Source organism: Corvus brachyrhynchos, unplaced genomic scaffold (genome assembly GCF_000691975.1).
Source record: "Corvus brachyrhynchos isolate BGI_N302 unplaced genomic scaffold, ASM69197v1 scaffold434, whole genome shotgun sequence".
NCBI lineage: Eukaryota > Metazoa > Chordata > Aves > Passeriformes > Corvidae > Corvus > Corvus brachyrhynchos.
Window position 1 is genome coordinate 2,117,127 of NW_008238372.1, and position 21,522 is coordinate 2,138,648.

The window sequence follows — 21,522 nt, forward strand, 5'->3', positions numbered from 1 at the left end:
CTCTTTCATTCTCAGGACACATGCAAGCCATCCAGCTAGAGATTTTTACCAATTTTGGCCAAATCTGTCCATTTCACAAAAGTGAAATACCTGAGATAACCGCAAAATAAGGATGAAGAATCAAATAAATGAAAAAGCCTTTTAAAAAAAAAAAAAAGATGGTAGAAATGTCAGAAGAAGAAAACAGTAAATCAGGGCAAAAGAGAAGGGAACTTTTGTCTTGTTTTGTTTTTCCATGGAAAGTAGTATTTACAGACCATGAGACTGTGAGAAAAATGGAGCAAAGAAAGATTAAGAAATATCAAAATAACTGGGCTCAGGTGAATTTGCCACAGCATTATTGCTGTCCTTCTTGTACATGTTTTTTGGAGGTATTAGAGACAGTGATTTTAAGCTTCCTTTACCACATATCATGGATAATCTATCTTTGCAAATGTAGGACAGGCAATGCCACCCTTACTGACACCTTGTGGGATACATGCATTTTAATGAGAAATTGGCTTTTCATACACAAGGAAAAGTAGCAATCGGGCAGATCTCAACGTTCCTGTGCTCTCAGCAAGGAATTCTTTTCCTAAAGACTAAAATGAGCATTTAGAGGCACCCTGGTGAGCAGAGCACAGTGAGTTCTCCATCACAGCTTGCTGGCTTTGCTGCTGGTGTCGCAGCAGAGCAAACTCATTTGCCTGGTCACATGGAAATTGTCCCTTTATCCTGCCTGGATAAAGCTTCACAGGCAGAGCTTTCCATCCATCTCAATAAACAAATGCTGCAGTGCTTCAGCCATATGGTGGAACTACTGCTAGCTTGCAGTGGAGAAAAGAGCTCCACGCCATTCAGGCTCCATCCACAAGCATCTTCTGGGTTTATTTGTGTTTGTAACTACTGTTATATTTTATTTCTTCTGCAGTAGCAGTTAGTTATGTGATTGAGGTCTCTTTGCTCCATGAGTTGTCGGAAGACGGTGAGAAACAAATCTGGCCTGGAAGAAGTCATGGTCAACATGGACAAGCAGCACTGTAAGAGAGGCAGGGGCAGCAGAAACATGACATGGTGCAGGAACAGGGCATCAGTTTTACCAGGCTCCCTTTCCCAACCAGCTCTTTCTCCTGTTATTCCACCAACTCTTGTGGTAGGCAACAATTTATTTTTTTTTTCTTTAAAAAAATGTCTGAGTGGTGAAACTTGGCATTAAATGAATTAGCTGGGATTAGCATGTTCCTGCTGGAAGGAGCTGTGGATCTGACTGACAGCTTTAGGTTTATGCATTAAACACATATAATGCCAATAGCTCAGAAGCATATTTGAGGGGAAAGTGAATGAAGCAATTCTGTTTTCTTGGCAGACAGGATTTGTTGGAAATGTTTTGATGATCAGATTAAAACTTGTCAGGCTCCACACTGTCATGAAAAGAAGTGATAGATTTAAGAAGGGGCAGGGCTAATGTGGTTGCCTCCAACAGATTATTTATACATGAAGATGCATGCCTTAATGCAAGCTTGCTTTTCAGGAGGTAATTTTTTCAGGATACCATTCTATCATGTTATAAATAGCCCCTAAAGTGGAATTAGGAAGTGTGACATTTATTCAGATGAAGGCAGGCAGGCAGTCTGTTTTAAGTACTCGTCTCCTCCCCTGTGACTCCTAGGCAACCTTTAAATAATTTTAGTTCTTCCCTTCATGTTAAAGGCTCATTATCCTTTATAGAAATTCTTCAGAAGTCTTCTCATCCCAAGCACCAAGAGTCATTTCTCAAGACAGCACCAGATTCCTTGTTCCAGATCTCTCATAACTTTCTAATATTGTGTGTCTTAGTGAACACGGAATTTGGGAACTACTTATCCTTGAATCACAAGAAGAGAAAAATTCACTGATCATGATTTTTATGTCCATTCCTTGAAAAGAAAGGGAGAAGGATAATAGCTGCTAAATGAAAATTTTCTGCCCCGTGGCTCCTGATTCAGCATTGATGCTGGCAGCTTGCTCTTTTCACATTTTCTGATGGTATTCCTGATTCCTCTTTCTTTTCCTCTTCTTCTTTTCTGTTTTCTTTTCCTTTTTTCTTTTCTTTTCCTCTTTCTTTTCATTCCCTTCTCATGCAATTTCCCTTCAACCAGGAAGCTGGATCAGCTCCTCTGACATGAAGGTGTCACTCAACAAACACTGAGGCAATAAATAAATGTATATTTGGAATTATTACAACTTCCCCTTAGCACTAAGAGTTTGTTAAGCAAGCCAAGCTGGTTTATAGCTTGACATGGGTTTTCACTAAGAAAAAATCCATCAGTTTTAGAGGAAGTCATGGAAATACATTAAATCAATTTTCATCCAGTCCACTCATGAACTACCAAAACAAAGATTTTCCTACTCTTTTCTGACAGCAAAGGTCAACATCTTTTTTGTTTAGATACAAGTGACAATGACAATTCAGGAGGAGTAAAGCATCAGCTCATTTACGAGGTTTTTTAATAAGATCTATGAAAGTTAAAACTTTATCCAGCAGTGTTACTAACAGAGCAGGTAAAAACTTCTATCAAACATGGAGAAGAATCTCCTGTGCACAAGAGGGTTTATTTTGAAATTGTGATGCTATCAGTGGTTAGCACCTGCATGCATGAGGTATCTGTGGCACAAGGAACAAGAAGTGAAGGAATTAGGTGTAAAGGGACTGCTGCCATGTTTTTCTTTCTGAGGACCAGTCTAGTTTCATGATCAGTGACCAAATCCATCTAAGCTACTCTGCTTTCTTCTATCAGGTGATTTGAGCTACTGCTCATGGATAGACTGAAGGAAGGTGGGAAGGCTATTTGCCACAAGAAAATGCATCAATGCTAATCCTCGTTTATGTTTTGGAGGCTGTTTCTTACCAACTCTGTCACGCAGAAACAGCTGCATGGGCCAGGTCTCACCTGCTGCCTCTGCCTAGGGAAGGCATTTAGGGCGACCTCATGGAGAAGGACCAACTAATGGAGAACACTGTGAGTTTCATGAAGGAAGGCCAAGGTTTTTACCTAGAGGAGGACTTAACTTGAGAACCAGGGTCCAGGAATGGGCCTGTGAGGAGAATAAAGTATCCAGAATAACCACACAGAAAAAGGAAACAGTGAATGACAAGAGAGGCTAAAGGCAAATCCAGGCCCCCACTTTGGAGTCAGTCTACCTGACCAGGTGCAAATATTATGAGCCACAACCACACCACAAGAACAGGGGATCCAGCCATACCTGAAGACCATTTCCCCAGAGCATCTTGTCCTTAATGAGTGTTTGATGGAAGCTAAAGCTCTGCCTCTTCCATGCTCACACCAACACCCTCCCAGTGCTCTCTCCAGCAGCCGCGCTGGAGCTGGACTGGTGTCAGTGTGGGTGTTGAGGGGCACAGGCTTCTATCTCAGAGCCAGAGGGGTTTTCATTAGATTCAAGCAGCAACTGGCTCCCCAGGGAAGCTCCTGCTCTTATTTGATAAGGGATGCTCTTTCATCACACATGAAACTGCATGCAGTGATCAGACAGGCAGCGTGCACGGCTGCCAAGCAGAGGGAAGCTGGCTCTTGGTAGAGTATTACAGCAGTGCCTTACTCCTGCAATTGAAGATTGGCCCAAAAATGGCCAGTTCTGCAAACCATAGAAGCTGGAACTTCTACCAACCCACAGAAAAAGTGTTCAATTAATAAATTTGCTGGAGAGGCCGTCATGCTGGTTTTTAGGAGATGAAGTCACTATGGTAAATTAGAGTGGAGAGGATGTCTAAGGTATTTGGGCTTGCAGATTTTTGATACTCTTAAAAGAACTTAGTTATTAATTCTCAGCAACAAACAACACCCCGAAACCTAAACATTAATGGTCTAAAGTGCACTCTCCAACAGAAAAGAAATTGGATTTTTCTTCCTTTCTGGAAAAAAAAATTCTCTTTACTTTCAAGGGCAAAACTTTTTCAAGCTAATTGGCATCCCAGAACATCAAAGCATTCTGTAAATCTTCAAAAATCCTACAAATGCAAAAATACATAGTGTGGTGACCTCTTTCAATACTGGTCTGACAGGTCATCCAGGAACATTTGGCATGCTGATGTGTCAATAGTCTCTTTTTTTCTCTAGTGAGAAATTATATTATCTCTACACCTTTTTATCCCATACTATTTCCTCTATTTTCTAAACTGTGTTGATGTTTCAAGGAATTACAGCTGACATGCACTTGAAAACTGGATTGCTTTTGTCTCGTGTGCCTGGAAAGTACAGACAGGTTGAGCTTTTGCAATTAGATGGATTTTCTGAAAATTATCGGGCTAAGTGAAAATAACTACTGTGGCTGTATCTATAAAATCTTAGAGCATGTTGTAATATCTTGTGGTATCTACCTGTAGTAATTGTACCTAGAGTTTCCATCCATGATATATTGAGAATTGATTAAGTGTCTTTTGAATCCCTATTTCCTTCAGCTTCTGACATTTATGACAATTGCTGTGCGTATTTCTCCTTTGTTATTATTTTTTACTCCTGACCAACAAATTTTCTTACTTTTCCTTCATGACTCAGGGATAGCTTCCAGACTTGGTACAACTTTTCTTTTTTTCCTCTGCCAAACAAGGGTTTTCACTACCCATCCTAACTTCCAGATGCTACCACACACAGCTGAAAGCCAAAATTCAATCAAAGCCAACAAATCCAACCTCTCCCCTCCCAACCCACTTCCCTTCCCTCCAAACTAAGGATGCAGTAAAGACTTTTTTCACTCAATCTGGATCACAGAGAAGCGTTTCAGTTCTTACTTTTAACAGTGAGGTACATGGACTTGCTGACGTCTGCTCCCACATCATTGCTGACCTTGCAGAGGTAGTATCCACTGTCTTCTTCCAGCACATGTTTAATCAGCAAGGAGCCGTTTGTGAGCAGCTGGATCCGACCGTTCAACGCGATCGGCTGGAACTGGGGAACCCCGGCACCTGAAGCAAGAAACCATGGAAAAATGTCAGCAACCATCTCATGTTTTTATTTTTAATAAGGCACAAACGATAGATTCCTGTTCTTAGAGGCTCAATGCAGCTGAAGTGGCTTCTGATGTGATCACAACAAACAGAATTTATCCAAACTGAATTCACTACACCAAAAGGAAGAAGACTTTTGGAAGGCACCAGCAGCAATAATTTGCCCATATTAAAGGAGCACAAAGCCAAAGAACCAGGAAGAGGGAGAGAGGAAATGAAGATTTCCAGCCCGTTCATGGGTGAAAAGGCACATTTGTTGTACATTTAGGGGCTGATGAATTATTGACAATTACAGCTGAACAGTCATAGCAGTATGCATCCCTAATGCATACAGCAAATGAATTTCTTATGACTGAGAGGGATGTCTGTTGTAGTAAACATGGCACACTCAGGGGACCTCTAGGACCTTGTTTATGAAACCCTGGATAACATGGAAAACCACATCAGTGACTGTTTCTCTTGTTTCCTGCTACAGCTGATGGACTGGTGACACACAAAATCTCTGTTCTGCCATGTTTGCAGCCAGTATTTACTGAGACTGTTGAAAAAACCTACAAAAAACCCACCCAAAAAAAATCAAAATAAAATAAAGAAAACAACAAAAAGCTCAGACGACTGATCAGACATTTTTGGCAGCACTGTAAAAATGGAAGGCCCATAAAAACAGGAAGCCAAAGATTTTTGTATCAAGTTTGGTTTTAAGAAAGAACCTATTTTTCATTGGAAATAAGATACTGGGTGATTTAGGGAACAGGAAACAGGATCCTGCTGTACTGTCACCACAAGTTTGGGTTCCTCCAGCATTAGGGACTCTCTAAATGTATATTAAGACAAGTTTCTTGTAACAAAGGGGTTAAAAACCTACTTCAGCAGCAGGACATGGGATTTTTCAGGGAAGTCAAAAGGTTCTTTTCTTCAATGGAATTCTCTTACACCACTTTCTGTACACAAAGTTAATATCTGTCAGCATTAATTACTATAAACTGTTGGCTGAGTCAACCCAGGAGGAAATATGATGAATAAATATTATGGGGAATTATTTAGTACAACACAGCAAGCTAGAACAACCTATGAATACAACATCTAGAATATTAAAAAAGATCAGACATGCATATCAAAAATATTTCTAGTCCTACAAGAGTTTGCTTTGGGAATTTACACCTACACTGAAGGCCTGGTGAGCAATCCTACGAACTTAAAAATGTTAAAATTATAATTTTTTTAGAAAAATTCAGTTGCCATTGATGATTTTTCACCTATTTTAGTCATATGCATGTCCCACTTTTCCTTGTGTCAATTTTTTTTCTTTACCAAGCCATTTTTCCTGTCATTTAGCTGGAATGCTCATTTATGCTTTACTAACTGTAGATGCCTGCCATTGATTGCCCACTCACTTCCTGTGCTTGTTCACATGAAAAATTGTGGGAAGAATTTAGTGTTCACAGAAAGGAAAGGGCTGATACTCCTGAGGACAGCTACTGGAAAAAACCTGGAAAAACTGTAGCAGTTTGTAAAGGATTCTGAATCTTCACACATGTTTTTAATGCTGTTACAGCCCAAGTCCTTCCTGAGCAGGAGAGAATCTTATCCCACACATCTGTGTGGATGAGTCTGAAACAGGACTTTTCCAACTATTCTGTCATTCCAAGGTGGGTTATTTATCTCCTCACAGTTAATTACAGCTCATCTAGCTCGGCTTGGCACCCTCCTTCAGCACACAAACACTGCAAACCAGAATTACTTCTTTGTTTCCTACACTCAGAATGAAAATCCCATATACCACTGAGATAAATGGAATTTGAAACTCTGCACCCTTCTTGCAACAAACCATAATTTATCAATAAGAGCACAAATAGTCTTTAACGTGAACTTTTCTCTCACCTGTTTTTTTTTTCAATATAATTTGAACTTAGATCCTAAGGAAACCAAAAATGACATGAAGCATTACATAAAGATTTCTTCTCAACAGCACCTCATTTTGATTTTAAAAGGGTAAATTCGTTTAGATTGGGTACAGAGTTTGGAGAATGTGGTTTTTTTGCTAAAACTTATCAGAAGACAACTGGCCAGGAGGTGCAATCTACCAGGTAGCACATTTTAATTAAAAAGCAGTCGATTTCCTATGGTTACTGAGGGTCAAGTGGGCCACTTTTAATGCTCTGTTACTCGAGAAGAAAATGTTAAAGCATTATGTAAAGTGCATACTGAATTGCTGCTGATGGTAATGCTACCTGACCTTCCTTCTTTGCTGAAAAGACGTGATTGGCCATGTTATCACGAATTTTGAAGGAGGGAAAAAAAAATCAGCTAAATGCTGCCAGTGAGCCTTGTGCTGAGGTTGTTTCAATTAAAGCTGTGTCTCTTTTCTCCCAGCCATTCCTTTCATCCCTCACCTGCTGAGGCCACAGCTGAAACCACCTCACAGGCACAGCCAGGATCTCCAGGGCAGAGCAAAAGTCCATCCAGCTCAGCCTTGTGTGGGGCAGTGGCCAGCTCTTTGCTTGGGGAGATGATTTATGAGCTATAAAATGTGACTGGTACGCACCCTGCCACTACCTGGCAATTTGAAGATTAAAACAGCAACTTACAAGTGAGTGGGATGTTATTAAGCCAGAATTAGCCTGTCCCCAGTGGTCACCACTCAATCCTACCTTTTGAGTACTTCCAGACAATGGTTGGAACAGGATAACCCTCGGCAGAGCAGTTGAGGATGACAGCTTTTCCGTAGATCCCGTCCTGGTCGCTGGGCTGGACCACAAACCTGGGGGGCACTGTGGGAAGGGAGCAGAGGGAGCCATGAGAATTCGGGCAATTTACTGGGTATCTCAAAATGGCACAGCAGTCACACACACAGTTGTAACATTTCATGCAAAAAGCAAAAATTAAAACCAGTTTTTTGCTGATCCAGTAACACACTAAGCTTGGTCGTAGCAGACAATTCACTTTCTGTGCACAATCTCGATGTGTTTCTTGCCAGGCATGACAAAAACACTGGCCTTTACAGGATACCAAAATAAGTTTATAAGATGTCTCCATGGGAGAGGTTAAAAATGGAGTAATAGATAAATCATGTTACTGTGGACAGAAAATAAATGCTTTCTACCAAAGGTGGATTTGTCAGAGGTCTAAGAACAACTTTTGTCTGTGTTTGCTTTTTATACCATTGAACTAGCAAGCTTTAGAAAAAAAAAAATTAAATTATTTAGTACAAATAACCTTAGCAAATAATGCTTTTAATACCATCAAATCACTTAATATTAAAATGAAGCTGTCTGAACCATAACTTCTGATGGGACTTTGCTTTCCAAACAGCCAGAGAGAGGTTCAACCCAATTTGCTTGAATTAAGTTGACAAGGAGAAGTCTTGTTTCAGTGCATCAATGTACACATATTATTAAACTTATCCCAAAGCAGCATAAAACCACTGCAGTGAGCCTTCCACACTTACTTATTTATACATAAATAAAATAAGAGCTGCTTGTCTCAAGGAAAAGCTGTACATATTCCAAATACAGGTACCCAGTGAAGAAAACCCCTTGTGACAATGTTAAGTCCAGCAATTTGCCATGAAAGCCTAATTCTAAATGTCAAAGTCTCACTAAAACCTACACATTTGACAAAAACATGAAAAAGAGACTGAAAGCTGTGAAGATTGTGGAAAATCCCACAAAAAAATTGAATATTAGAAGTGTTTAATGGTTGTATTAAGGTCAGTTAAGGTCATAGAATTTTGTTGACCTCCTGTTCTTTGGTTCAGAACATGAAGGTGTAAATATCCAAGAAAAAAACAGAAGTAAACTAATTGTGTCTTTATCCTACATGTTTTTCATTTTGTCATTTCTCACAGGGCCACAGAGAGTGACTGAACATGTGACAGATTTTTTTCATCTCAAATAAATTTGGTTTTTTTAACTTGAGTTCAGCAACACACTGAGATCTAAGGCAGTACAGGAGAAGTCCTAATAGTTCCTTGCTCTCCTCATCCCACTGCAAAATTTGAAGCCTCATGGATTTTCCAGGCAGTGCTGACTTTGTCTGAAAATTGAGGAAGACAGAACAAAAGACCCAACCATCCACCCTTGCTCTGATCCACCCCATGAGCTGCCTCTCCAGAAGTGCCAGAAATGAAGGAAGGAAGTCTGGCAGAAGGTTGTAGCACAAGAAAATGCAAGGGAGCACAGAGGGGGACCTCAGTACTGTAAATATTTTCCCTGGGGCCTGAAATAGTTATTAATGTCCATGAATATGGGACTAATTATCCATTGAGAAAATCTGTGCAGCAGAAACACAGCAGAAGCACCAATGTTCTAATATATGACCCTCAAGGTTTTTTTCCTTATAAACACTATTGTAATTCATGCAAACAGCTCTCGTGGTGCCAGAGCATCCTAAGTTTTCCTAAAGGACAAACTGGAGCTGCCAGTGTTGGAGTTGAAGGTCTGTGGACGTTCTCTCTGCAGGTTCAAAGACCCTTCCTCACAGCAGCTTGAGCCTTCCTCCCTGGGCCTCCACAATCCAGACTCCCCTCTGATTTTCTCTTTCCACATTCATAGATAGAGCTGTTTTTTAAAAAAAGACAACAATGCTCTGGAGGGCAAATAATCCCCTTAACTGGACTTTTTCCTCACTGAATCCTATAGCCAAAATGCAAAGCTGTTTATTGCCTAACTACTGAAAAGCTGTTTGGAACGTGGCTACAAGAAACAGAAGGAACCAACAGTGTCAGAGGCAAGAGATACCTCTGTGCTAGATAATATATTTACTGCTGACAAACGCTTTGGCTTTCCAAATGGCCACCACGCTGACAAACATTTATTGTAGGTTACATTAATTCACTATAGGTAAACATCAAACATGAAATCCCAGCAGCAACAGCTCTGGGCAATCACCCACCCTGTTCTAATTATCTACTTATAGAAGACATTTGCTTCAGTAGCTCCTTTCTCACTGTTCTGTGCTCATTGTATCCCCAAACACACAATGAGGTGTTTTCCAAGGCAGGTGAAAAGCACAGTTAGTTGCACAAATAGATTTGATTTCCTGCGACTTGGCACGGTGGCATCAGCTTGTTTCACCTCGGTAGCTGTGAGTAAATTTGTGTTCGCAGCTTCTGAAAAATCAATTACAAGCTGCTTATCCATAAAGAGAGAGAAAAAACCAACACAAAACACGAACCTACCATTCCTACAGGTGAATGATTACAAAAGATGCAATGGAGTGACTGATAATTACTGTCCTTCTCTACCACTGAAGAGTGTGAAGACTAGAACGTCTTTTAAAATCTGTCTTCCAAGACAAAACTTCTGTAATTTGTTTTATTTCCCTTCTCTTTGAAAAACAGTGGTTTATATTCTTCATTTGCTACGGATGACACCAGCAAGTAGTGCTAATTTTTTCAGGAAATAATTTCTTATATTAAATGAGCAGACATATGCAGAAAGTTCTGGAAAAAGTTAAGCAAGATTTCTTAGTACAGAAAAAATGCAATCACTCCTTAAAATACTATTTGCATTAAAGTTACCTGCTAAAATACACTTTTTGTGTAACCCCACTGGGCATATATATATAGAAAAAAAAAGAATGGATGCCAAGTGGAAATATTCTTTCAGCATTTCAATGGAAATTCTGCCACATTCTTCCATATCTTTTAAGAACTCACAGAGATATCCTTGATGTGTGGTGCCTTTAATGCTGACAAGCTCTGAACAGGGCTTTTCATCGCCTTGATATCATGGTATTTTGGGTATATATGGAAACATAAGTTTTTGCTCAGACATCCTTGATATTCTCGATTTTAATTATTATTTTCAACAGAGAACAATACTAGAATAGTAACTGCAGAAATTAATTTTTTCTCTGTAGCTCCAGGACCAGGTGTATGGTTAGAAATCAGAAAATTTCCTTGTTTGGATCCATAAACCAAACTTACTTGAAAAAACTCAGCCCACACTCAGCAATAGAAACAGTTTCCATGTTCAGTAAAGCTTTGGCCTTCCTTTAGGACTGCTTATGAAAATGCCAACTGCTGCTCTGGTTTTGAAGATGCAAACCCTTGACACTTAGTTTTAAGACTGACAATAGAAATCAGAGGAGATGCTACAGCAAAATAAAATTACTCATTCAATGACCTTTCAATTGTTTCTGTATTGCTGTCTAGGTAAAGCCACGGGATTTTTCTTCTTATATAAATGATTAAAAAGCAAACAGAGCAGACCTTTACATTTTTCTTCCTCCTTGCTCATTTGCTTCTCAATTTCATTTCAATTCAATAACTTGTTCTGTGCTATGTGCTGCCATAGTTCAGAACACAGTGCTGTTAAACACTTGATCTAGATTTTGATACTTAGCTTTAGATGATAAACCTACATTCACTTTTTCATTATCTCTCAGGTCATTAGCCCTTAAAGAAAATATGCTTATCAAGAATTTAACCGAGGTTAATTTGTCTGATATATTTGAGTTAATAGAAGAAAGTAAACAATCAGTTCTCCTCTCTCTTTAGTTGTAAAGGTGTGAGACTCCTCCTTTAGAAGTGAAACGCTCTGAAATAGCTCATGAATGTGACTGAACAGTTCTACTTTTATCATCTTCCTTGTCTCAGCAGCACAGTTCCTTGAGCCTGGAAAGGAGGGCATTTAAAATTGCTTTACCAGTGAGTTTCTGGTAGGCTCTCATTTAATGCAGCCCACAGGTGTGTGATGAGAAAGGAGCTGTTGAATTGTTCAGGGTAAGAGCCATAAGTTGACAGATGCAAACTCTTCAATGGCTGAACTCAAAGGGCTGAACTTTTTTTACTAAAAAAAGTATTTTCAGTCAATATTATGATTAGCAGTCTCAGGCTCTCACTGAGGGAAAACAAAGGATGAGAGCAATCAGAACAGGATCCACCAGCACCCCCAAATCCTTCTCCCAGGATTGTTCCATCTGCTCATCCCCAGCCTGGATCGATCCCGGGGATTGCCCTGACCCAGGTGCAGCACCAGCCCTTGGCCTTGTTAACCCTGAGATCCCCATGGTCTCACATCAGCTCCCTGATTTGAGTTTGCTCTGTGTAAATCCAAGAATCCCGTCTGACTGTGCCAGTGATCAGATGCCAAACTCACTCATTCCTTTCCAGACTTCAAATCCATGCAAGCACTCCTGGCTCCCAAGCACAGTGATCAGTGAGTCACTCTGGAGAGCAATTCTGAAGGCTCCTAACCGGAGCCCCTCTGGTGGGCTACTGCAGTGAGTTAAGAAATAATCTACGACATTGGCCTGGAATGCAATGTTTCATTTTCACATGGAATATTTGTACTTCACATTTAGATCACACTGTCAAAATGATGGAAGAAATTTAATCAGCCAAAGCAACCATTGATGTATTAATGAATGAGATCATTAAACACTGTACTTTAGCAAAGATGAACAGTTATTAAATTTGGTCATTGGACCTAAGGGGTCGATTTAGCTGGTTAGTGAAACCATTTGCTCTGCAGTTTAAGAAAAAAGATGTACTTTTGCAAAATGAGACCGTGTCTAGTGGTTTGTGTTGACCAGGTTTGTCTAATGAGAACATTAAATAAGTGAACCTTTTAGGAGTCATCTTCAAAGCCACAATGTACATAGCAGCAAAGAAAGTCAATGGGTTTTGACACCAGCTCTGACCTTAAACCTTCCCTCCCTTTCTGTCCCAAACTCCTTTTGCTGCATCACCCTAGCACCAAACACGACAAAGAAGGTGAAACTCTCTTACTATTTGGAAAAATCAGGGACTCCTCATTGGGTGCCTAACTATCTAATGATATTCATTTGCTGGAAAGTGCAAAATGAAAACATATTTAATGCTCTAAATGCATTATGGGGGGTTATTAGGTCTCTAAAGACCTTATCTCAATTTTAACTTATGATGTGTTCACTAACAGCAGATATGAAATCATGATTTATGCATCCATTACTATCTTTGAATTCCCTTTTCTGGTAGTATCAGAAAAATTTTGAACTCATAACACATTTATCAGCTTTTTCCTTTTGCTTACCCATTAGAATTCCTTTCACTGCTTTTTATTTCATAAGTACTTCATTTTAGAAAACTCTACAGAAGTGAATAACACATGATAAAGTGTATATGGATTTTTAATCACTCTTTAGAAGACAGCCTTAATGAGTAAAGTCTTGATTAATTCGTCGTGATGATTTAAGTCGTTGACAGAGAAGATATTTTCCTAATTTCTATCTATGGCTCTCATGACAGGATCCTATCCTTTCCTTTTTCTTAATAGCATGACTAGCAAACCAAGAGTGTGCCAAGAAATGAAATCATCAAAATAGTAATAATAATAATAATAATAATAATAATAATAATAGATGAGGTTTTGAGAAGCCCTTTTAGCTGCCAAGTTTTTAATGCATTTCCAGAGGATCTGCAGTCCAGGATCTGGAAGAGCACACGATTTAGAGAAGGAAAGCCCTGTTTTCACTCACCTTCACTTCCTACCTGAAGCCCCTAAATGCAGTGAACAGGGCAGGCTTCTCCCAGTGGCTAATTAATGAGCTTTTAACAGATATTCCATAAACATTGGGACTAATCAAGCCTGCTTCCCTGTGGATTTGTATCTCATGTTTGAGAAGAGATCCCATTGGAACATTTCTTGTGTTGGCAGAAGGTTTTGCCTATTTAGATTCTCTGGTGTTACACCCAGGGTTTCTTACCAATCACCTCTTAATATGAAGTTTGGAGGCTTTCAGCTCCACTGGAGGTGTTTTCCCCTCTTCCAGTTAGTCTAAAATTGGCCAATAATTTGTGGAGGCAAGCACTGACAGCCCCATGTCCAGAGCATTTGGCTCTGTCTCATTTCTAGGTTCTGACCAAGGAACTCGTGGCAGAGAGAAATGAGATCGCCCTGAGATCTTCTTACCCGGATGCTCCAGAGCTTTATTGTCTCACTTTCTCTCAGCTGGTGCCTTCCATCTCCTGTGTGATGCTGTGGAAGCTGGCCATCATCTTCCTCTGATATGTAAGGCAGGGAAAATCCAGCCTTGCTGGCCATGTGTTTTTAGGGCTCCTCATCACCACTTGGTTGCTTTTATAAAGCACAAAATAATTGGAATTGTGAAGATTTGCTATGAAGTGCCCACAGAGTTTAAGAAACCAGTGCTCTTTTTCCTTTTGCCATTTAACACCCCTGGCAAAATGGCAGTGCAGCTTAGATATGAAAAATAATATTTGTAGGAAGAATATAGGAAATCTATTTAACAGACTTAAAACTTCACAGGAATATAGAATGATAAAAAATGTCAGATCTATGTGATCTGATAGAAAATGTTGAGGAAAAAAATACCTGAAGCTGAAAGGTGATGAATTTATGTTTGTGTATGGAATCTGCAGAAGTTTGTGTATTCACTAGTAATTCAAATGAAGCCATGAGCAGTTGGCCTTCTTCATTCACCTTAGGAATGTATTGTCTTTAGATTCTACTTCTAGTTCTACCCATGTATTGTAAAACGATGTGGATTACCAATTCTTTTGGAAACATGATGGCCTGCACTGTTTTAATGTCTACTTTTGAAATGAATACAAGGACAGTCTAGATAAGGAAAAAGGAATTGTGTGGGTTAACAGTCATATTTCACTTAATTTTCCTTTCCCACTCACTGTCTGCTCTCATATCAAAATGCACCTTGTGCACATAAATAAGGTATTCCCAGAACACATCTTCCAGCATTTAGGATAGCCAACTTTTAAGTTTAAAGCACACTTCTGAGAAACCCTCAAACAATGGGGATTAGAAACAAGAGGAGTTAAAGCACCACTTCTCCCAGTATTTGGAGATAAACCACTTAATTTAGAAAAATATATGTTTCAGTTTTACAGCACCTATGAATAAAAAAGATGAGGAGGGATCAGAAAGCCTGAAGAATAAAAAGGCAGCAGGAAAACAAATCTTAATTTAAATGTGTACAGGTCAGGTTGGATGCAGAGGAGAAGTGATCACAGTGACCCTCTGGTGCCTGTTTGAATTCTGACCTTTGTGCAATGAGGCAGCTGAAGAAGTTCAGTGTGAGTGAAAGAGGCCAGGGTAGGGTTTTTGGCAGAGATTTCAGGTCAAACATGATATTGTATTTTCCCCTTTTCCTCTGAGTGAGAGCTATTATCTCAGATGCATATCAAAAACTGATTAAAACATTATCATTTAAAGTGACAGCGAGAGAGAGGAGAGAGGAGAGGATTTAAGGAAGCTCTGCAGAGCATCAGCTGGGCAGAAAGATAAGCAAGGGGGAAAAATGATGTAGCCTTCATAACCTCCTAAAAAATTGCAGGATCCAGAATTCTTCTCCAAGTCCTTGGGCAAAAGAGTGAAAAGCTCTCCTCTATCATGCCCATGGATTTATGAAGACAGAACCCTCCCCAGGAGGTGTAATTAGAGCAGAAAGCACACGAGGGGGAAGTGAAGGTGAAAATGGAGCTGTTTGGGATCAGGGACATGTGAAGGGCTCCCCAAAACTCTTCTGCTGCGCAGGAAGGGAAAACTGATTAATGCCTGAAAAGGCAGCAGTAGGCAGACGTGTCCAGGGAACAGAGTTCAGGGGAGGAATTACCCACAGACAGCAGGAGGCAGGGAAAGTGCAGCTCAGGAAAAACCAGGAGAAGTGAGGGCAAGGCAGGGCATGTCCCCATCAGTGGGGGACAGAACAGAAATCCCTACAAAGAGCAGAAATCCCTACACTCGTGGGTCTCAGTGCTGGCAGGGACAGACAGTGGTTGCAGAGAACCTGTTCTCAGACGGTAAAACCATCCTGGGTGTGAGAAATGCCTGTAGGAACCCACACAGAGAAGCTGCAGATTCATTCCCATCACTTCCAGAGCTGAATAACAGCTGAAAATCAGGAAAAATCCCAGCTGGCTTTAGATGCAGCATTTCTGAGTAGGGCACACACAGGCAGTGATGTGAGGTTTTCAATCTTCCTTTCTCCAGCAAAAGAGAAGGTGAGGAAAAACTCTCATTATTAGAATGAGGAATAGGATTAAAATCTAGCAGAACTTAAGAAAGGAATAATTAAAGGCATGTATTTAATTAGATTACTTCTTTTAAGAATAACTAAATAAATGAGGAAAGTAATAAACACCTGTACTGAATAATTTTAAGTAAGATTAAAATCAGTGAAATTAAAAGAAAATAATGAAATATTTATATCAAAACTAGTGGAAAAGTAATGGATCTGTTTGTCACTGAGTTTTGGGAATACTAGCATAAAAAAAGTAAGCATATTAGAAAACTAGGGAATAATTCCTTAAGCATAGCATTAGGACACTGGGAACATTTGACTTAAAAGCATTCTTCAGAATTTGGGGTGGGAAAAACCCCTGGGAAAGACTGCAAAAGCCCCCTTAAGATTTTAAGGTTTATCCTGGCAAACTTACAGGGGGGAATATAAAATGTAGTGACCTGCAGTAGGCAGAAATTACTGAGGTTCCTTGTCGGATTACTCTGTGTGCCCTCCTTCTCTGAGGAGCCCAGTGGCTCGGTAGCAAGAATGGGATGGTGGAGAGGGAAGAGTCTGACACTGATTTTTTAAAAATGAAAATTGGAAACACTTTGAAAAACTGCAAGAAAGAAAAGGAAGTCATGTGCTTTTGTTGAAGTTGTGTACGTTAAGTTTGAAAATACATCATAAGGTATAATTTCTAGGTACCTGGGCTAAGGTGTCACTAGAAAGGTCTTTTCCACATAAAATGTTTGCTTACTGAATGTAAATTCATTTCAAATATCTATTTCAAGGCAAAATGTTGTGAAGTCATCATGAGTGCATGAATCCTGCTAATTGCATAATAAACACAGATCAGGAAAAGAGCAAGGTAACATCAGAGAGTCTTTTCCCCATGAACTCAACATCACTGTTCTGCTTTTTTACGTACATAATGTTGTAGGAGAGAGCGGTCTAAATAAAAAATGTGTCTAATCAGACTAAAACAATAGCAGAGAATAATTTGCTACTGTTTCAAAGGCTTTATCCCAACAACAAAATTTTCCAGGAAGTCACTCCTGAGGCTCCCCCACCCACCCCATACACTCCAGGGTTTTTGATTAGTTTCAAGACTTTTAGATAGGAAAACCATATCACTTTCTGTGACTCACTGCTCTGTGTGGTCTCTGTCATGAAGACAGGGATTACCATATTTTTTACACTTCCCATCAAAGAGCTGTCATTGCAAAATACTGATGAATCCCACTTAATTAGCGCCCTTCAAAGTAATTACACCTCCTCACCTCTCACGATTAATTGGCTTTGGTGCTCCACAGCTGCTGCATCGTTCCTGGCTATGCAGGTATAGTTCCCGTTGTGCAGCAGCGAGAGGTTGGAGATCCTCAAGGAGCTGGTGAAGTCGATGTTGTCGATGGTGACCCCGAGGCTGGCGGGGATGGGCCGGCCGTCCTTCTGCCAGGTGATGGTGATGGGCAGGTCCCCCGAGACCACCACGCAGGGGATGAAGACCCTCTGCCCGATGGAGAAGCGTGGGAACTCGAAAGGCTGGATGAAAGGTGGGACTGCAAAAAGAGAAAAAAAAAAGCAGGAAAACCCACATTTTTGAAAATACCTTTTCATTTCTTGGCTACCCAGTGCATAAGCAGAGATGACAAGCTTCTAGAGACACCTGACTTCACTGGCAGACCCTTGCAAGAGGATCAAGCCCCTCTTCCAGAAATCTCCCCACCACCAGCTCGAGCCTCTCCAGGGCTGCCAGCAGTGACATTGCCAGGAAGAACTCAGCAGCTTTCAAGGTCTGGTGCAAGGGCCTTGCTTAGGGTCATGACATAGACCTAGAAGAGGCTCCAGCTCTGCTTCTGGGATGTGATGAAAGGGAATGTGAGCTTCCTTGACTGCTTCTAGCACTCTTTTCTTAGTGTTTCAAGTCACAATTCTCATTAAGATTGCAGGAAGGGAGAGACATGTACAGTACTTGTAGGACAGCAAATTAAGGTAAAACTTATTTCTGATCAGAGGGATGGTACAAGGCACAAATGTTCAAGCTGGCATTTAATTCCTGCTAAGCATATTTGGCCTGGAAGATCTTTTTTTTCTTTTCTTTTCTTTTTTCCCCATATTACTCTCTGGATGAACCAAAAAAACCATGAACGAATTTGCCTTATTTTCTGCCAAAGTAAAGAATTCTACTTCTTAAAATCATTTTGTTTTCAGGTATTTTTAATTAAAAAAAAGAAACAGCCAGTTAGATTAAATAAACATAGAACAATAATGGGGCTGCCTTGTTTTCTTTGGGTTGTGGTTGGAATGTTTACTAAAAGATTGGTAAATTGAGACTCAACTACTTGTCCAGATGAAGGAATCAAAATCTTCTGCCCTTCTCAGGGGAGCATTCAAACAGCCAGGGCATTGATCTCAGGCAGGTTTTTATCAATCATTCCTGAAAGGGCTGCACAACCAACTTTGCAAGCAGTACTCAAATACTCATTTATCAAAAGAGAAGGTTCCTAGAGGTTATGCACCTCAGATAGGAGTGCTTGGGAGATCAATTACACATCATCTGTACTACATTTGAACAGGAAAGATGGAAGGATACCCAGAGCAGAACATTTATAGTGATCTATATGTTTGAGCTCCAGAAGAAAATGAAGTTGGTGTCTTTATCTAATTGTATTTCTCTTGTCCTTTTTCCCTTCAGAAATTATAAGGTTGTGGTTTCCCCAGAGTTGAAGCAGAAAAAAAATCTCTCAAGTGGTTGCAGTGTATGCCCATGGACTTCCCCAACAGCACTTTTCCTCCTCTGCCACTGTCCTGTTTCTGGGATGCAGGGACAAGTATTGGTGACCACTGTGCCAGCTCCAAGCATTTCCTTTGATCCATATGTTGGGTCCTCCATCAGGAGTAAGAAAGTTTATCAAGCATGGCCAGCAGGTCAAGGGAGGTGATTCTGCCCCTGTGCCCCTGTGCTCAGGTGAGAGCCCACCTGCAGAGCTGCCCCAGCCCTGGGACCAGCACAGGGAGGACGTGGAGCTGCTGGAGAGAGGCCAGAGGAGGCACCAGGATGAGCAGAGGGATGGAGCAGCTCTGCTGGGAGGAAAGGCTGCGAGAGCTGGGATTGTTCAGCCTGGAGAGGAGAAGCTTTGGGCTGAGCTCAGTGTGGCCTTGCAGGGCCTGAAGGAGCTGCAGGAAAGCTGGAGAGAGACAATTCCCAAGGCATGGAGGGCCAGGAGCCAGGGAATGGCTTCCCAGTGCCAGAGGGCAGGGCTGGATGGGAGATTGGGCAGGAATTGTTCCCTGGACAGGGCTTGTTGCAGCCTGGGCTAGTGGAAGGTGTCCCTGCCCATGGCAGGGGGTGGGACTGGATGGGCTTTAAAGTCCCTTCCAACCCAAGCCATTCTGTGATCTATAATTCCATGATTACAAAGTCCCAAAGGACTAAGGCCTTGCTCAAAGCCATGTTCAAATGCTTGTGCACATGCACCTCATGGTGCAAGAGGCTGACACAAATCTGGTATTAACTCCACAGTTGCCAGCACAGCCATGGTGCCATTTCATGAGGAGAGGTTATGACCATGCTCAGCTGCCAGAGAGAGGTGACATCAGGGACAGGATAACACCATTCATCCTTCCAGGCCTTCACTGGCTTTCCCAGGAGTGTCTCACTGTCTGTGTTTGGGAAAAGTGCCGCTGCCATCCATTTTGCTCATAGGCTGTAAGACTTTTTCCTGGCTACCATCTCTCTAGCTGCTAATACCTGTCCTGTGGCATTCTGAAAATCTGGTCGATCAGGCATAGAGAAAAAAGGAAGTTGGTATAAATTACTGTGTTTATTTGAACTTTGAGCACTGGAAATTACCTGCTTGTTCACTTGGGGATTTTTGCTGTCACAAAGTGAGCCTGTCTCTTCAAATTTCTTTAGTCCAGCTAATTCATTCACATGAGACTGCTCAGATTCTTTGTACATCAGCAGAAAAAGGTTGAATTTCTCTTACCATTTATTGACAAGCAGTTCATAGTATAAAAGGGAATGAGGAATTAACTGAATGTGTCTTTCAAAAGGTTTTGCCATAAACTTTCCCCTTGATGAGTGCAAATACCAGCCAAGTGCCAAGTCCCTCCCTCACCATGCTGCCCAGCACATTTCTGCCCAAAGACTGCTCTTATTCTCAGACATCATTACTGAAAAATATGCCAAAATTCACAACAGGGTGGAAAATTGCTTCTGTATTTTCTGCTGAGTGTGTAACAAATTTGATCCAATCTTTCACAGACAAAATGATATCAAAAGTCAGACAAAATGTTGCCCAAGGATTATAATGTGCATCTTCACTCTCCATCTCCCTGATGAAGAAAACAGGGAGCAAGATCATTAGGTGACATTGAAGTGTTTTTCAGAAAACATTGATTTGCAAGGCTGCATTTACCAGCTCTAAAATATAAGTAGCAGCCTGCAGAGTATTTCAGAAATTGGCTAAAATATTTATAGGCAGCACATTTTCCTTCTACTCAGGTTTTTAAGATACAGAGGAAACCAACATTTCTGCTTCATAAAATATAATGTATATTCAACCTGCAGCAGCTTGCAGTCCTGACAAGGAGCTTATTTTAAAAGCCAGTGTGTAATTTAAAATCAGTACTTAGAAGAAAGTGAATAGTCTTGCAAAAACTTTGAAGTATTGAAGAATGTTTTTCAACTACAGTATTCACCAGTTTGGGTTGATAAAGGAAGTTTCTGGTGAGCTATCATAGGAGATAAACTTTCTTTCTGCTCATTTGAAGAAAGAAATGACCACAAAAAATAGCATTTATTAAAAATATATTATGAAATCTGGCAAATAATTTCTGAAATGTAAAAGTTTCCATTTGTATTGATACCTGCAGTAAATAGTTGAGACATATGCTTGACAGAAGAAAATATCAATCTTGATTAACCAACACGTGGAGGGTTTTTCTCAAATTAAAGCTGTACCATTGCCAAGCAGCACTAAAAAGATAAGAAGTGTATATAGTACTTTGAGAGAGAAAGTTTACAGTAGTACAGATGTATTTAAAATCTGTTTAAAATACTTCAATGTGTTTATGTGTTTTCCTTCCCTATACGCAGCTTTAGTTTCACCACATTTCAGAGCTTGTATTGGATTTTTGGTGAAATTATGCTAGTTTATGTATAAATTGTTCATCTTAACTACAGAGAGAATAGTCTGTGTGCTTGTGTACATGGAAGGGATGTTTCTTTCTCTACACACAATGGGCAGAAGAGAGAAAATCTCTGCTTCATGCCACCAAGTGCTGTGTCCTGGGAATGCTTTATTGATGACACCTTGAATTAAGTGTCTATTTAAGAAGAGGAGCATGGGCCAGCCTCATTAGTGCTAATACAGGAAGATTTAAATTATGTTTTTGTGCCCTAGCAAGGTCTTCTGTACCTCTGGGGGACTGCTGGAAAAGAGGGCAAGGAGGGCTTCCACGCTGCTCTCCATTCACAGAGGAACATCCTTAATTTCTTGCCCTCCCTTCCATGGCAGTTGCGCTGGGAGGAGCTGCTGAGATGATTCACTCAGAGAGAGTATCCTGCA

General features: G+C 40.5%; 1 protein-coding gene across 1 annotated transcript in view; it reads right to left on the minus strand.

Moving 5' to 3' along the window:
• DSCAM (DS cell adhesion molecule) overlaps window positions 1–21,522 on the minus strand; it is a 445,083-nt gene that overhangs the window by 135,244 nt on the left and 288,317 nt on the right. Inside the window, exons 9-11 of the mRNA XM_017736327.1 lie at window positions 17,230–17,508; window positions 7,633–7,752; window positions 4,766–4,939 (exon numbers count right to left, since the gene is read on the minus strand). Of these exons, the coding sequence (XP_017591816.1) occupies window positions 4,766–4,939; window positions 7,633–7,752; window positions 17,230–17,508 (573 nt within the window). The remainder of the gene's footprint in view (window positions 1–4,765; window positions 4,940–7,632; window positions 7,753–17,229; window positions 17,509–21,522) is intronic.